A 12,867-nucleotide genomic window follows, 5' to 3' on the forward strand; every position below is an offset into this window, starting at 1 on the left:
ACAGAGAGAGCATGTAAATTGTATTTTTTATTTCATTGTTTTTTTGTCATTTATTTGTTTGTTCAAGAATCTTAAAAAAATGCATCACATTAAGCAGTACAGCTGTTTTCAACTGATAATAATCAGAAATGTTTCTTGAGCATCGGCAATTTAAAATGATTTCTGAAGATCACGTGACACAGAGTAATGAAAATTCAGCTTTGACCACAGGAATAAATGACATTTTAAAATATATTCACATATAGTGTTATATCAAGTGTATATCACATAACATCAAGTGTTATTTTCAGGTGCATTTATTTAAACACCAGTGAATTCCTAGATTACATCAGTTTGGACTCTACCTACATTCATGTAAAGGCACCTAGTTGCATAAGAAGTAAAAGAAAGAGGTAAGAAATAATGAAATGAGGAAAGCTCATTAGTGGAGTCACTGCTTCTGAGGAGAAACCCGAGGCCTGTGTGTTTTATTGCTAACGGTTCAGTGGGCGTCTAAGGCGGCTTACACCAGTTTAATCTCGGCTGTTTTCACTGTCTATAATCTTCACAAACACACACAAAAAGCCCTGGAGCCAGTCAGAAGAGGAGCCATGAAGGGGTTTCTGTTCTTCTTCGGGCTGATTTAGCACTGTCTGCTCCCCCTTTACTGAGTGTTTCTGCTTACTGGAACTAGAACTTCGGAAAAGCGTTAAAGTTTCTTTTGTGTGTCAAGGCTATTTGGCCCAGTGCTCACGAACTGGCCAATAGGGTGACAGATAAATCACGTTTCCAGGGGTGACCGGGGGAGTGTGTGCTAATTTCAAGATGTTACTGAAGCAAATCCGATCCTTCTCCTATCTTCCAACTCTTATTCCCCTTCTCTTACACAACAGAATTATGATAACTAATTTCTGACTATCCCTTTAAAGTATGGCTGTGCAATGATTAATCGCATCCAAAATAAAAGTTTGTTACACATATGTGTGTGTGCTGTGTATAATTATTTTGTGTATATATATATATATATATATATATATATATATATATATATATATATATATATATACAGTACATGTGTGTGTGTGTGTGTGTGTGTATGAATAATTATACACTGTACACACACATATATTATGGAAACACAAACTTTTGTTTTAGATGTGATTAATCCTTGCATAGCCCTACTTAAGTCTTATAGTTTAGAAACCTTCACACAACCATCAAACACAAAAATTGAAGTCAGGGTGTTACACCGACATTTTCTGGAGTGAAAACCATTTCCTCTTCCAACAGCATTATTGCTTCAGCGCTATTTTCTCTCTGGTTAAAGGTATTTCCTCTTTTCTTTGGTGAGAATATTGAAACATTGACGCCAACTTTGTCCTGCACACAATAGTTGACAGTGTTCCAGGCCTTTCACTGGAAGTGCAGAGGTCACCTGATGAAGTGTTTAGACGTGACAAACGTGCCTCATGAAAGGGACTTTACAGATCTAAGTTGGGGGCTGATTAGGCAATAGCAAGTGTATTAAAGCCCCCTGTGGTGAAAATCCAGCTTTTTCGTATTGTTTATATGTCTATGTGGTTTTTTTAATATGTTTTAAGACAAATCATGTGTAAATTCATAAGTCAACACCATTGCTGAGTATTTTCTCCTTAAAACTGCAGTGAACCAAAGACAGTCTCAAAAACACGCTTTGAAATCGCTGGTGTTTCTGACGTCACAAACTACCTTGTAACCAATCAGATCAACGTGTGTTCGTCAACGAGTGGATCTCTGAGCTGGTGTGAGTGAGTGGAGACGGGGCTCATTTGCATATTCATAGAACCGCCTATACTAAAAGAGGCAAGGGTGTAGAGTTAAAGCTATTCAAGCTATTTTAATACATGAAGAAATTTTTTTCAAGGAAAAAAAAGTTTAAATAGTAATTTTGGTGATCAAAGATGAGTTTTAAGGGATACAATTATTGACTACAGGGGGACTTTAAATATTAGGCCTAGATGTGAAGCTTTTTTATAGGCACCAATAGGTGAAAAAAAGAAGAAGGTTTCTGGAATTTATCAATGTAATTTAAAACATTAGTAATATTAATACATGTAGCCTATATTTTAGCTAAAATATCTATTGCTATAATAATAATTATAATATCTATTGCTATAATAAATATCTATTGCTGTAATAATAATAAAATAATAATTGTTATTGTTGTTTTAAAGGGATAGTTTTATTTTAGAATAGAAAATTTTTATTCTGTCATTAATTACTCACCCTCATGTTGTTCCAAACCCGTAAGACCGTTCATCTTCAGAACACAAATTAAGATATTTTTTCACAGCCTCGCTTTCATTCCTGCACTTCCTGGTAAAAGTCAAATATGGTGCTGCTGAGAAAGGTCTATTTCCGCCATGTAAAAAAAAAAAAAAAAAAAAAAAAAAAAAAAAACTTGTTTCGGTAAATTATAGGCTAATGGACTTTTTATCCCAGACAACATCATAGTGTCAGCCCAGATACGACCCACATCCAGGGCTGGACTGGTAATCTGGCATACCGGGCAAATGCCCGGTGGGCCGACGTGCTTTTGGGCCGATACATCTCATACTTTTTTTTTTTTTTTTTTTTTGACGGCCCATAAAACTCGTACATCGGCGGCCCATTCGTTTTGTTTTGTTTAATTGACAGCGCTGGGTTAGTGCCGGTGTAATGCATTGGTCAAAAAAAAGTAAGCGTTAGTTTTTTTTTCCACTGACAGACCGGCCCATGAAACGCGTAGATCAGCGGCCCATTGGTTGTTATCTTGATTGACACTGGGCTGGCCCAATCACATCATTAAACACCTCCCCCTTTGGGCTTTGAGTGAGCGTGCAGTGTCAAGTGTGTATCTGTCAAAATAGTCTGAGAGATGGAGAGGAAACGCAAGGAATGTGCAGAGAAATAGCGTGAAAAATAGATACAGGCCCTTCAAGCTGACGCTGTAAAATGTGTCAAGATATATAATGTTTTCTATGAGTGAAGGAACCCATAACCCGGTTACAGATTATTTCCACATCTGCATAGTTGACAATTACAGCAATTTACTAGAAGTTTAATGAGACACGTCACGTTTGTATCCATGTTTTCAGCCAAAATAAAAGCTCGATGCCGTTTCCGTCAAAATAAAAGATCATGTGCTTATCTCTTTCAAGTTTAGTACAAAACTAATTATGAAAGTTTTCTTTATTTTTCGGTGCATTATTTTTTACAATATATAGGCTACTATCATGAGATTAATATTATAACTATTATTATGTAGTAGTGTAATATAGACAGACACTGTTATTAAAAGAGGTTTGATTTGTTTTCTTTGTTATACTTGCACACTGAATATGGGTTGGAGATTTTAATTTTGAACCCTCAAACTGCACCAGATTGATGAATTTAACATTAAAATGCAAAAAAAATTCTTAGGGGGACCATGCCCCCAAACCCCCGTAGAGGTCCACCCACCACAGTTTTACCAAAATTCCTTTGAGAAACACTGTCATTGCAGCTTATAGCTTGTTTTTTGGATTCATCACTGTGGAGTATAGTTCGACTGTATTAATAAATTACAATTTTGTACTTATTTCATCTGTTAACTCTCACTCGTTTATACTCACTCATTACATGGCATTAGCGGTTTTAATGAATAGGAGTTAAACAAAAACATATTCAAAGGCGTGCAAAGATGGGTGGTGTTTATGATCATATGTAGTGGGCCAGTCTGGGCCAAAATGCCAGGGCCGATTTTCTGTCCCAGTCCAGCCCTGCCCACATCTGGTAGCCTACACATTGAATGTACCAGATGTGGCCCGGATCCGACCGACAGTATGTTGCTGTCTTGGATCCCATAACTTTGACTTTTTATTTCACGGTTTTGATGTATTTTCTCACAACTTTTGCTTTTTATGTCATATATGACTTTTATGTCATACTTATGACTTTCCTATGTGACGGAAACGGGCTTATTAGAGACACTTCTCTTGATTGGAGAATATGTTATAGAGAAAACAAACCCGAAATGTGTAGAGAAGAGTAACACCTTCAGTGATGCGAGTGATTCTGTGTGACGTGACGTCACGACAGGCACGGGCATCGCGCGCGCGCCCGTTCCCCCCTCATTCCCCCTCGAGATTACACTTCGTCATCAGTATTTTACGCAACACTTAGTTGACATCTCTCTGTCGAGGTATAAACAAACACCCCTGGCTGAGTGAGTGAGTGAGTTAGTGACTGCCAGTTTTCGTCTTGGAGAGTTGAGTAGCCTTGCTTTTCCTCATCAGTTTGAGTTTCCTCGGAGAGGTTCCTCAGAGAGTTACAGGTGCGGGACAGGAGACAGGATTATCCGAGTCAGTCGAGTGTGTTACTAACTGTTGCTCAGCTTGCCACTGAAGTGAAAACTATGGCAAACTCGGGCGTTCAGTTGCTGGGGTTCGGTCTGTCTCTGGTGGGCATCATTGGGCTGATCGTGGGCACCGTCCTCCCGCAGTGGAAGATGTCCGCGTATGTGGGGGACAGCATCATCACGGCGGTCGCCACTTACCAGGGGCTGTGGATGTCCTGCGCGTTTCAGAGCACCGGACAGCTTCAGTGCAAAATATACGACTCCGTTCTACAGTTAGACAGTGAGTTAAACCATGTTATTCTCGTTTTTTTCTTTGCATCTATCTATCTTTCTGTCCGTCCGCCCGTGTGTAGCTGTCGGTCGCGTGTCTCTCACACGCACTGAAAAAAAAAAAAATCCATCTGTTTCAACTTAAAAAAAATGAAGTGGCTGCCAAACATTTTTTTTATTATGCTCAATTTGACAGTAGCCTACAAGTCATTTACCCTTAAAATCAAGTTGAACTTGCTTAAATTATTTTGATAATTTAATTATCAGATACTTTCGAAGTTAATGTAAATGATAAGTTGCAAAAAGGTTTATCATATATTTTTATTTTTATTCAATATTTTTACACACATTGACTCCCCCTAAAAAGGATGGTTCATCAAAAAAAAAAAAAAAAAAATCTCACCCTCAAGTTGTTCTAAACCTTTATGAATTTCTTTAGAATTTCCTTTTGAATTTCTTAAGAAGATATTTTGAAGAATGTCTGTAACTAGACATTTGATGGACCCCATTGACTTCCATAGTATTTTCCCCCATATTATGGAAGTCAAGTCAATGGGGTCCATCAACTGTTTGGTTACCCATTTTTTTTTCAAAATATCTTTGCATTTCTTCAGCAGAAGAAAGAAACTCATACAGGTTTGGAACAACTTAAGGGTGAGCAAATGAGGATGTTGATTAATGTTACCTATTTATAGTATATCTGTTTTGTATGTTACTTATAATGTGCTGTAGATCCACATGTAAATCAGCCAGGTGATTGAAAGTGAATAAATATCAATATAAGTGTAGATATTTCCAATGATCAAAATATATCACACATGGGATTCATTATAGCTTGTATATAAGGGTCCTTGATAATGGAAAGGCGCTATATAAATAAATATTATTATTATTATTATTATATACTGATCAAGAGGCCTGTCCTTTTATTTACTGTAAATCTATACTGTAGGTGTTTATTGGAATTCTCTGGCATATCAAGCCAGTCTCCAACTCTTCACACACACACTCAAATAAACACTGGTGTCATTCCCAGCCAGCGCTTGATTAATGGATGCTGGCCTCGGCAGTGGGAATCTACAGTATTCCTGTAATGTAACTGGTAGCCATGGTGAAAGCAGCACTCTGAAAAAAAACAACCCAATTTGGGTAAATATAGGACAGAACACATGTTGGGTTAATTTTACCCAGAAAATTGGGTTGTTTATTTAACCCAGCATTGTTTATTCATTTTTACTATCATACTATAGCTTTTTTGTTGTTGCTTTTTTTTTTAAACTTCATACATGAATTAATGTCAGATTAACTTAAATATCAATTTTAATACATTTAAGCGTGTTTAACAAATATTAGACATTTTTAATTATTTTAAAATGAAGTAGGCTAATTCAAGTGTAATCGGGAACTTTTAACTTCCACCCGTCGACCGCCGTTTCACAAGTTGCCGAAATAGGCAGCGACTTACTCCATAACCGGTCCATAAACAATCAGTGTAGAGATCTGAGAACATATTTTAACTTCAAATTAATATTCTGTATCTTTCTAAATAAAATCATAAAAGTTTATGCAAGGCAGGCGTTTCCATCAAGAGAAAAAAAGCGACGCGACACTCGTTTAGGTGACTCGCATCGCGCTGTAACACCCTGTATGTTGCTTTGCATAAAATTAAACGATATACAACACAATAACGAATTTATGTTGGCTAATAAAATGTACACACACACACACCTGTATTTTGACGGAGCTGCACTGCTCTCTCCTGAAGAGGTCGCTAAAAGCCCGCGATAAATAACTCAATCATGGGTTGTTATGTCTGACCCGAGATCTACCCACACACTGGGTTGTTATGTCTGACCCAGGAGCTGGGTAACATAAAAACTACCCAAATACTGAAAAAATAACCCAAAAGGCTCAACCCAGGAAAAAAATAACCCAAGATGTTTTTAGAGTGAGCCTGTAACCCATTGTTCAGCTGCCAAAGTATTTTTCTATTTCCACACCGAACTAGCAGTAATGAGTTATGAGTTTATTAATTCACTTGAGTGTTTCAGTTTATGGGCTGTTCCAGAAACATTCTCCATTCCCCGAGGACTGGGATGGGAAAACCACAACCTCACGTTCCAGTGTGCAGAAACACTCTACGGATTAACGTCGACTGTTCAAAAATGTGATTTAGCTCTTGCATGCGATTCGCTCCTTGAGTTGATGTATTTACTGAAAGGGGTCTGTGCAGAACCTCAGGGGTCATTTCTGAGAAAACTGCGGGACGCTTCCAGTCGAAACCAGCCGAAACTGCACCTGACAGCAGGTTGAGTTAGGATGGAGGGAGGAGCAAGAGAGAAAACAGGGGGATGAAGAGTGACCCTCTGAATTCCACAGCTCACTGTGTTCTGCGCCTGGCAGGAGACGCCTTATTGTGTTTTAATGAATAAAGGAGAGGAATAATTCTTCCGCTTCACTACAGCTTGCAGCCCTGCCTCTCACACACCACCTCTCTCTCTCTCTCTCGGGTTGGTTGTGTGTGTGCACATGTACAGGAATGCACTGGCACAGACTGGTTCTTGTTCACTCTTTCAGCTGAATTGCCCATGTCAGGGGTTTTCAGTCTTTTAGATGTCACTGCACGAACCCCAAATATGATGATCCCCGTGTGAAGGACAGGACACCCCTCCGAAAACTGATGAGGCATCTGTCTTTTAGAAACCACCAATTTATACACATTAAAAAATAATATTATACATCTAAAATTAGTTTCAGTTACATTATTATATATTTTGTTCTACTCACTGTAGTAATGTATTATATGTATTATTTATTTTTTATTCTAAGCTAATTTAAATGAATTTATATTAATACATTTTTATTTTATTTATTTAAATTTAATTTAATAGATTTGTATTTTAATCACATTTTTATACCTAATTTATTGCTTTACTCGTTTATTTTAATCTAATTATCATTATTTTATTATTTTTACTATATTTTTAATTTCCACAGACCCTCTGTCACTTTAGCAACTGCCTAGCAAGAATTTAATTGATTTAATACGACAATATAAAATCTATAATATTAAAATATAGAATACTTACATCTATTTCCTGTTGGTTTGTTATATTTAATATTATAAATAATAATTTAATATTAAGGATTTTTATAATTTAATGTATAATATTAAGTTATTATTGTCATTATTATTATTATTATTTATAACATTTACAAAGTGATAATTTACTAAAGTAAAATGTATTTAAGTTATTATTGTCATTATTAGTATTATTATTATTATTATGGTTTGGCCAATTTTTGGTATATTTAATACTATAAATAATAATAATTTAATATTAAGTAATTTGATCATTTATTTAATATTAAGTTATTATTGTCATTATTTTTATAATATTTACCAAGTAATATGCTAAACTAACATTTATTAAGCTATTATTGACATTATTAATAATATTATTATTAAACTGAATTTTTTTTTTGTTTTGTTTTTTTGGTCGTTTGGGCAATTTTAATTATAAATAACAATAATGTAATATTATATTATTAGTACTATAATTTTTTTATAATTTATGTATTAAATAAATGTTATTATGGTCATGTATTATTTATAAGTAATATTTAGTAATATTTACGAAGTAATCATTTAGTAAAGTAAAATGTATTTAAGATATTATTATTATTTATAATAAACTGATTTATTTAATTTATTTATTTAGCTCTTTCCTAGTGGTTTGGTCCATTTTTGTTGTATTTAATATTATAAATTATATTAATAATTTAAAATTAAGGATTTTTATCATTTATTGTATAACATTACATCATTGTCATTATTGTTGTTATTTATAAAAGTTAAATATAAATTATTATTGACATTATTATTTATAATATTAAACTAATTTATTTAATATCAATTGGCTGAGGTATTGTGAAGATGATCTCACAATGTGTGTAAAGTTTAATTTATTTTTTGTTATATTTAATATTATAAATAATAAGAATGTGATATTAAACGGATGTATTTGTCAGGTATTTCCTGGTGGTTTGTCCATATGCATGTCTGAGTGTGTCACCGTGTGTGTGTCTCCTGCAGGCGATCTGCAAGCGACCCGCGCGCTGATGATAGTGGGCATCATCGTGTCCATCAGTGGTCTCGGCGTCGCCTGCATGGGCATGAAGTGCACCACTTGTGGAGCGGATGATAAAGTGCGCAAGTCTCGAACGGCCGTGACGGGAGGCATCATTCTGCTAGTGGGAGGTGAGTGTGTGTGTGTGTGTGTGTGTGTGTGTGTGTGTGTGTGTGTGTGTGTGTGTGTGTGTGTGTGATGGGAAGGTTTAGGGGTCGGTTTAGTGTTTGTGAGTGTGTGTGTGTGTGTGTGTGTGTGTGTGTGTGTGTGTGTGTGTGTGTGTGATGATGGGTAGATTTAAGGGTAGGGTTAGTGTTTGTGTGTGTGTGTGTGTGTGTGTGTGTGTGTGTGTGTGTGTGTGTGTGTGTGTGTGTGTGTGATGGGAAAGTTTAGGGGTCGGGTTAGTGATTGTGAGTGAGTGTGTGTGTGTGTGTGTGTGTGTGTGTGTGTGTGTGTGTGTGATGATGGGTCGATTTAAGGGTAGGGTTAGTGTTTGTGTGTGTGTGTGTGTGTGTGTGTGTGTGTGTGTGTGTGTGTGTGTGTGTGTGATGGGAAGGTTTAGGGGTCGGGTTAGTGTTTGTGAGTGTGTGTGTGTGTGTGTGTGTGTGTGTGTGTGTGTGTGTGATGGGTAGATTTAAGGGTAGGGTTAGTGTTTGTGAGTGTGTGTGTGTGTGTGTGTGTGTGTGTGTGTGTGTGTGTGTGTGTGTGTGTGTGTGTGTGTGTGTGTGTGTGTGTGATGGGAAGGTTTAGAGGTAGGGTTAGTGTATGTGAGTGTGTGTGTGTGTGTGTGTGTGAGAGAGAGAGAGAGAGAGAGAGAGAGAGAGAGAGAAAATACTGAGACAGACTGTTCACAGTAACTGAAGCAAGTTTACAGTAAAACACTTCTTATATAACATCAGTCTCGGCTCAGTCTGTGGGTCAGTGAACATCAAAGACAACAGGGCAGCGAATGCTTTGATGATATATGAAAGAATGAAAGATCTTCTGTCTCTTCTTTGAAACACTTTGTGTGTTTTGTTCCGCCAGCCCTCTGCGCAGTGGTCGCCTGCTCGTGGTTCGCCCACAATGTGATCCGAGCTTTCTACAACCCCTTCACTCCAGTCAACACCAAGTGAGCGCAAGGAATTTTACTTTGCACAATTTGTGGAGCAGAGTGTCCCAACTCTGTTCCTGGAGGACACCCAAAAACATGCATTCTGAAAGTCTCCCTTATCCGACACACCCATTTCAGTTCTCAGAGCTCTTCTGCTAGTGTTTATGAGATGAATTTGGTGTGTTGGATTACAGAAACATCCTAAATGTGCAGTGTCTGTCGGGGAGAATCCAGGAACAGGGATGAGAATGCAGTTATATAGTAAATATATATGAGGTTTCATTTGTGTCAAAAATTAGTTGACTGCTTTATACTATTAATTTGTGTCATTGCCTACTTGTGCAGATAAATTAGTACATGTTGATATGAATGTTCTCTGTTTATGTCGTATTGTTCTGTCGTCTTTTGTAGTCTTCTTCTGTCGTCTTTACTATCGTCGTCTTCTTGTTCTCTTATAAAAAGAATCGTGAAAGACCCCATGTATCTCTGAAGGGAATCGACTGTCTTTGCTGTTTCGATTATTATTATCGCAGTATAATGCCCATAAAAGTTATTATCGCAGTATAATGCCCATAAAAGTGTAAAAGTAGTGTTTTTAGCGCAACGCTAGTTTGCTAACCCACTATATTTCTGTTGTTCCATAAGCGCCACCTACTGTCAGATAGTGAATTTACATTTTCATTCTTACCATATGCCGTTTTTGTTCTGACAAATGTGCAAAATTGGACTAAAGTTATTTAATGCTTTCTAAAAATAAAAATCTACACAATTCGGATGATAGATAGATAGATAGATAGATAGATAGATAGATAGATAGATAGATAGATAGATAGATAGATAGATAGATAGATAGATAATTCGAAGAAGAATAGATAGATAGATAGATAGATAGATAGATAGATAGATAGATAGATAGATAGATAGATAGATAGATAGATAGATAGATAATTCGAAGAAGAATAGATAGATAGATAGATAGATAGATAGATAGATAGATAGATAGATAGATAGATAGATAGATAGATAGATAGATAGATAGATAATTTGAAGAATTATTCATTCATTCATTCATTCATTCATTCAAACCGATTTAAAAAAATACTTCAAATGAATTAAATACTTTTATAATTAGACTGCAGCAATTAACATTGCTGTAATATACAAAACCTCTAGTATATTACATGTTATTTTGATTAGTTGTTTATTCAGAATCATGATCTCTGTTTAAAGGGGTGGTATAATGCTCTTTTCACAAGATGTAAAATAAGTCTCTGATGTCCCCAGAGTGTGTATGTGAAGATTTAGCTCAATATACCCCAGATATTTTTTATATAGCGTGTTAAAGTTGTCACTTTTTGAGGGTGTCTGTCCCTTTAAATGCAAATGAGCTGCTGCTCGCAGCACAGGGGGCGGAGCTTCAAGAGCTTGTGTCCTGAAAATTTCAAAAACGTTTTTGTTTATGTTTAAATTTATGTAGCTGATGTGGAGTTAACTATCTTCTAATCATTGATTAGCATATTATGTCATGATAATCTATAAATCGCGTTCAGGGGGCGGGGTTCATGTAAATTTTAGGGTTAGTGATGTCACTTACCTGGGAGGAAGCTCGTGTAGTCCCTGCCAGCCGTTTGTTGTAGTCCTTAAAAAGCAATTTCTAATATCTCCCTTTGCTTTGAACTTTGAGCGTTGACTTTGCAGATTTTGTTTATGCTCAAACAGCAACATTACACACTAACTAAAGTTAGAAAATCATAATCATAAATCATAATCAACCGCCCCTTTAAAACAAAAGAATTCTCGGTTCATCCAGAAACGCGCAGCTCTCCTTCACATTCACGAACTATCATCTAGATCAGTTCACCACATTTCAAATCATTTATCATTGTCATAATGCTTGCCTTTTCTCTTTCTCTTTTAACGTTAGGTTTGAGTTTGGAGCAGCCATTTTCATTGCTTGGGGCGGGTCGTTTCTCGATGTTCTCGGTGGAGCCATGTTAGCGGCCTCCTGCACTCGGAGCAAACAAGTGTCCAAATATCCCAAAAGTAACTGTGCACGCACTGCCAGCAGCAGCAGCAACAAAGAGTACGTGTGAGACGCTTCTACAGCTCAAACTGAGAAACAAAGCCGTTTACAATAATGTCCCGTAATAAAAAAAAGGCAATCAGTTGTCCAAAAGTTCAAATAAAAAAATAGATAATATATTTGCAAGCTCTCTGGGAGTTTTTGAAATGGAGGATTGAAGAAATCTAGTGCCAGTAAAAATACTCACAGCCTGCTTTGACTCCTCAGTCTTTCAATCAAGTGAACAACTAGGTTGTTTTCTCTGTGTGAAAGTAGAGGAAATGTCTTGGATGGTGGATCATACATGTTGGCGTTTCCCAAGTGTCCACTAGGGAGCGCTGTAGCCTACACACTGAGCAGGTGCGAGTCGGGACATTCTCAAGATCTGCTTGTTTTTTGGAGTATTTATCCTATAGCAGCTGAAATGCTAACATTATTAATCCTCATATGAGGCACTCTTATGTAATCGCAGTGTTTCATATGGTCGCGCACGATCATGAACATCGCTTTGATGTTATTTGCTTAACACATTAACTCGTCACTTGTGTTAATGCCACATCGTGTTGATTTTAACCACCCGTGAGTCCTTCTGAATATCTGTTACTTATAAATGTTTCATGATAATGTCAGTGTTAGTTAGATTGTATGTATTTGTTTTACATGCTTATTTTCAATAAAGTTTGCTTTATCAAATTCCCAGTGTGAATCTGCATTACACACATATTTTTTTTAATATAACGTAAACCTGGAAATAAAAGATTTCACTCTTTTTGCAAATTTTAATCAAAGAAAAGATCATGCGAGCCTGCAAAGTTCTGACATTTAAAGTCCCCCTGTGCTGAAATTCCAGCTTTTAATGTTGTTTATATATGGTGTTTTTAATATGATTTAAGACAGATCATGTGTAAATTCATTGCTGAGTATTTTCTCCTTAAAACTGCAGTGAACCAAAGACAGTCTCAAAAACACGCTTTGA

At 36.4% G+C, this 12,867-nt stretch overlaps 1 protein-coding gene across 1 annotated transcript; it reads left to right on the forward strand.

The window, feature by feature from the left end:
* The first annotated feature begins 4,174 nt into the window (after nt 1-4,174).
* Nucleotides 4,175-12,594, forward strand: cldn7a (claudin 7a). The gene is made up of 4 exons (XM_081359964.1): nt 4,175-4,616; nt 8,703-8,867; nt 9,763-9,847; nt 11,754-12,594. The coding sequence occupies exons 1-4, from the start codon at nt 4,394-4,396 to the stop codon at nt 11,920-11,922; spliced, it is 642 nt and encodes a 213-aa protein (XP_081216090.1). The 5' UTR covers nt 4,175-4,393; the 3' UTR covers nt 11,923-12,594.
* Nucleotides 12,595-12,867: the final 273 nt, after the last annotated feature.

The sequence above is a fragment of the Scardinius erythrophthalmus genome (genome assembly GCF_964197995.2).
Source record: "Scardinius erythrophthalmus genome assembly, chromosome: 2".
In the NCBI taxonomy this organism is placed as follows: Eukaryota; Metazoa; Chordata; class Actinopteri; order Cypriniformes; family Leuciscidae; genus Scardinius; species Scardinius erythrophthalmus.

Bases quoted from the DNA above. Each gene is read 5' to 3' on its own strand.
- cldn7a (XM_081359964.1), top strand. From the start codon at position 4,394: ATGGCAAACTCGGGCGTTCAGTTGCTGGGGTTCGGTCTGTCTCTGGTG. The intron at 4,617-8,702 runs GTGAGTTAAACC...TGTCTCCTGCAG, and splicing joins CTCCGTTCTACAGTTAGACA to GCGATCTGCAAGCGACCCGC. The intron at 8,868-9,762 runs GTGAGTGTGTGT...TTGTTCCGCCAG, and splicing joins CATCATTCTGCTAGTGGGAG to CCCTCTGCGCAGTGGTCGCC.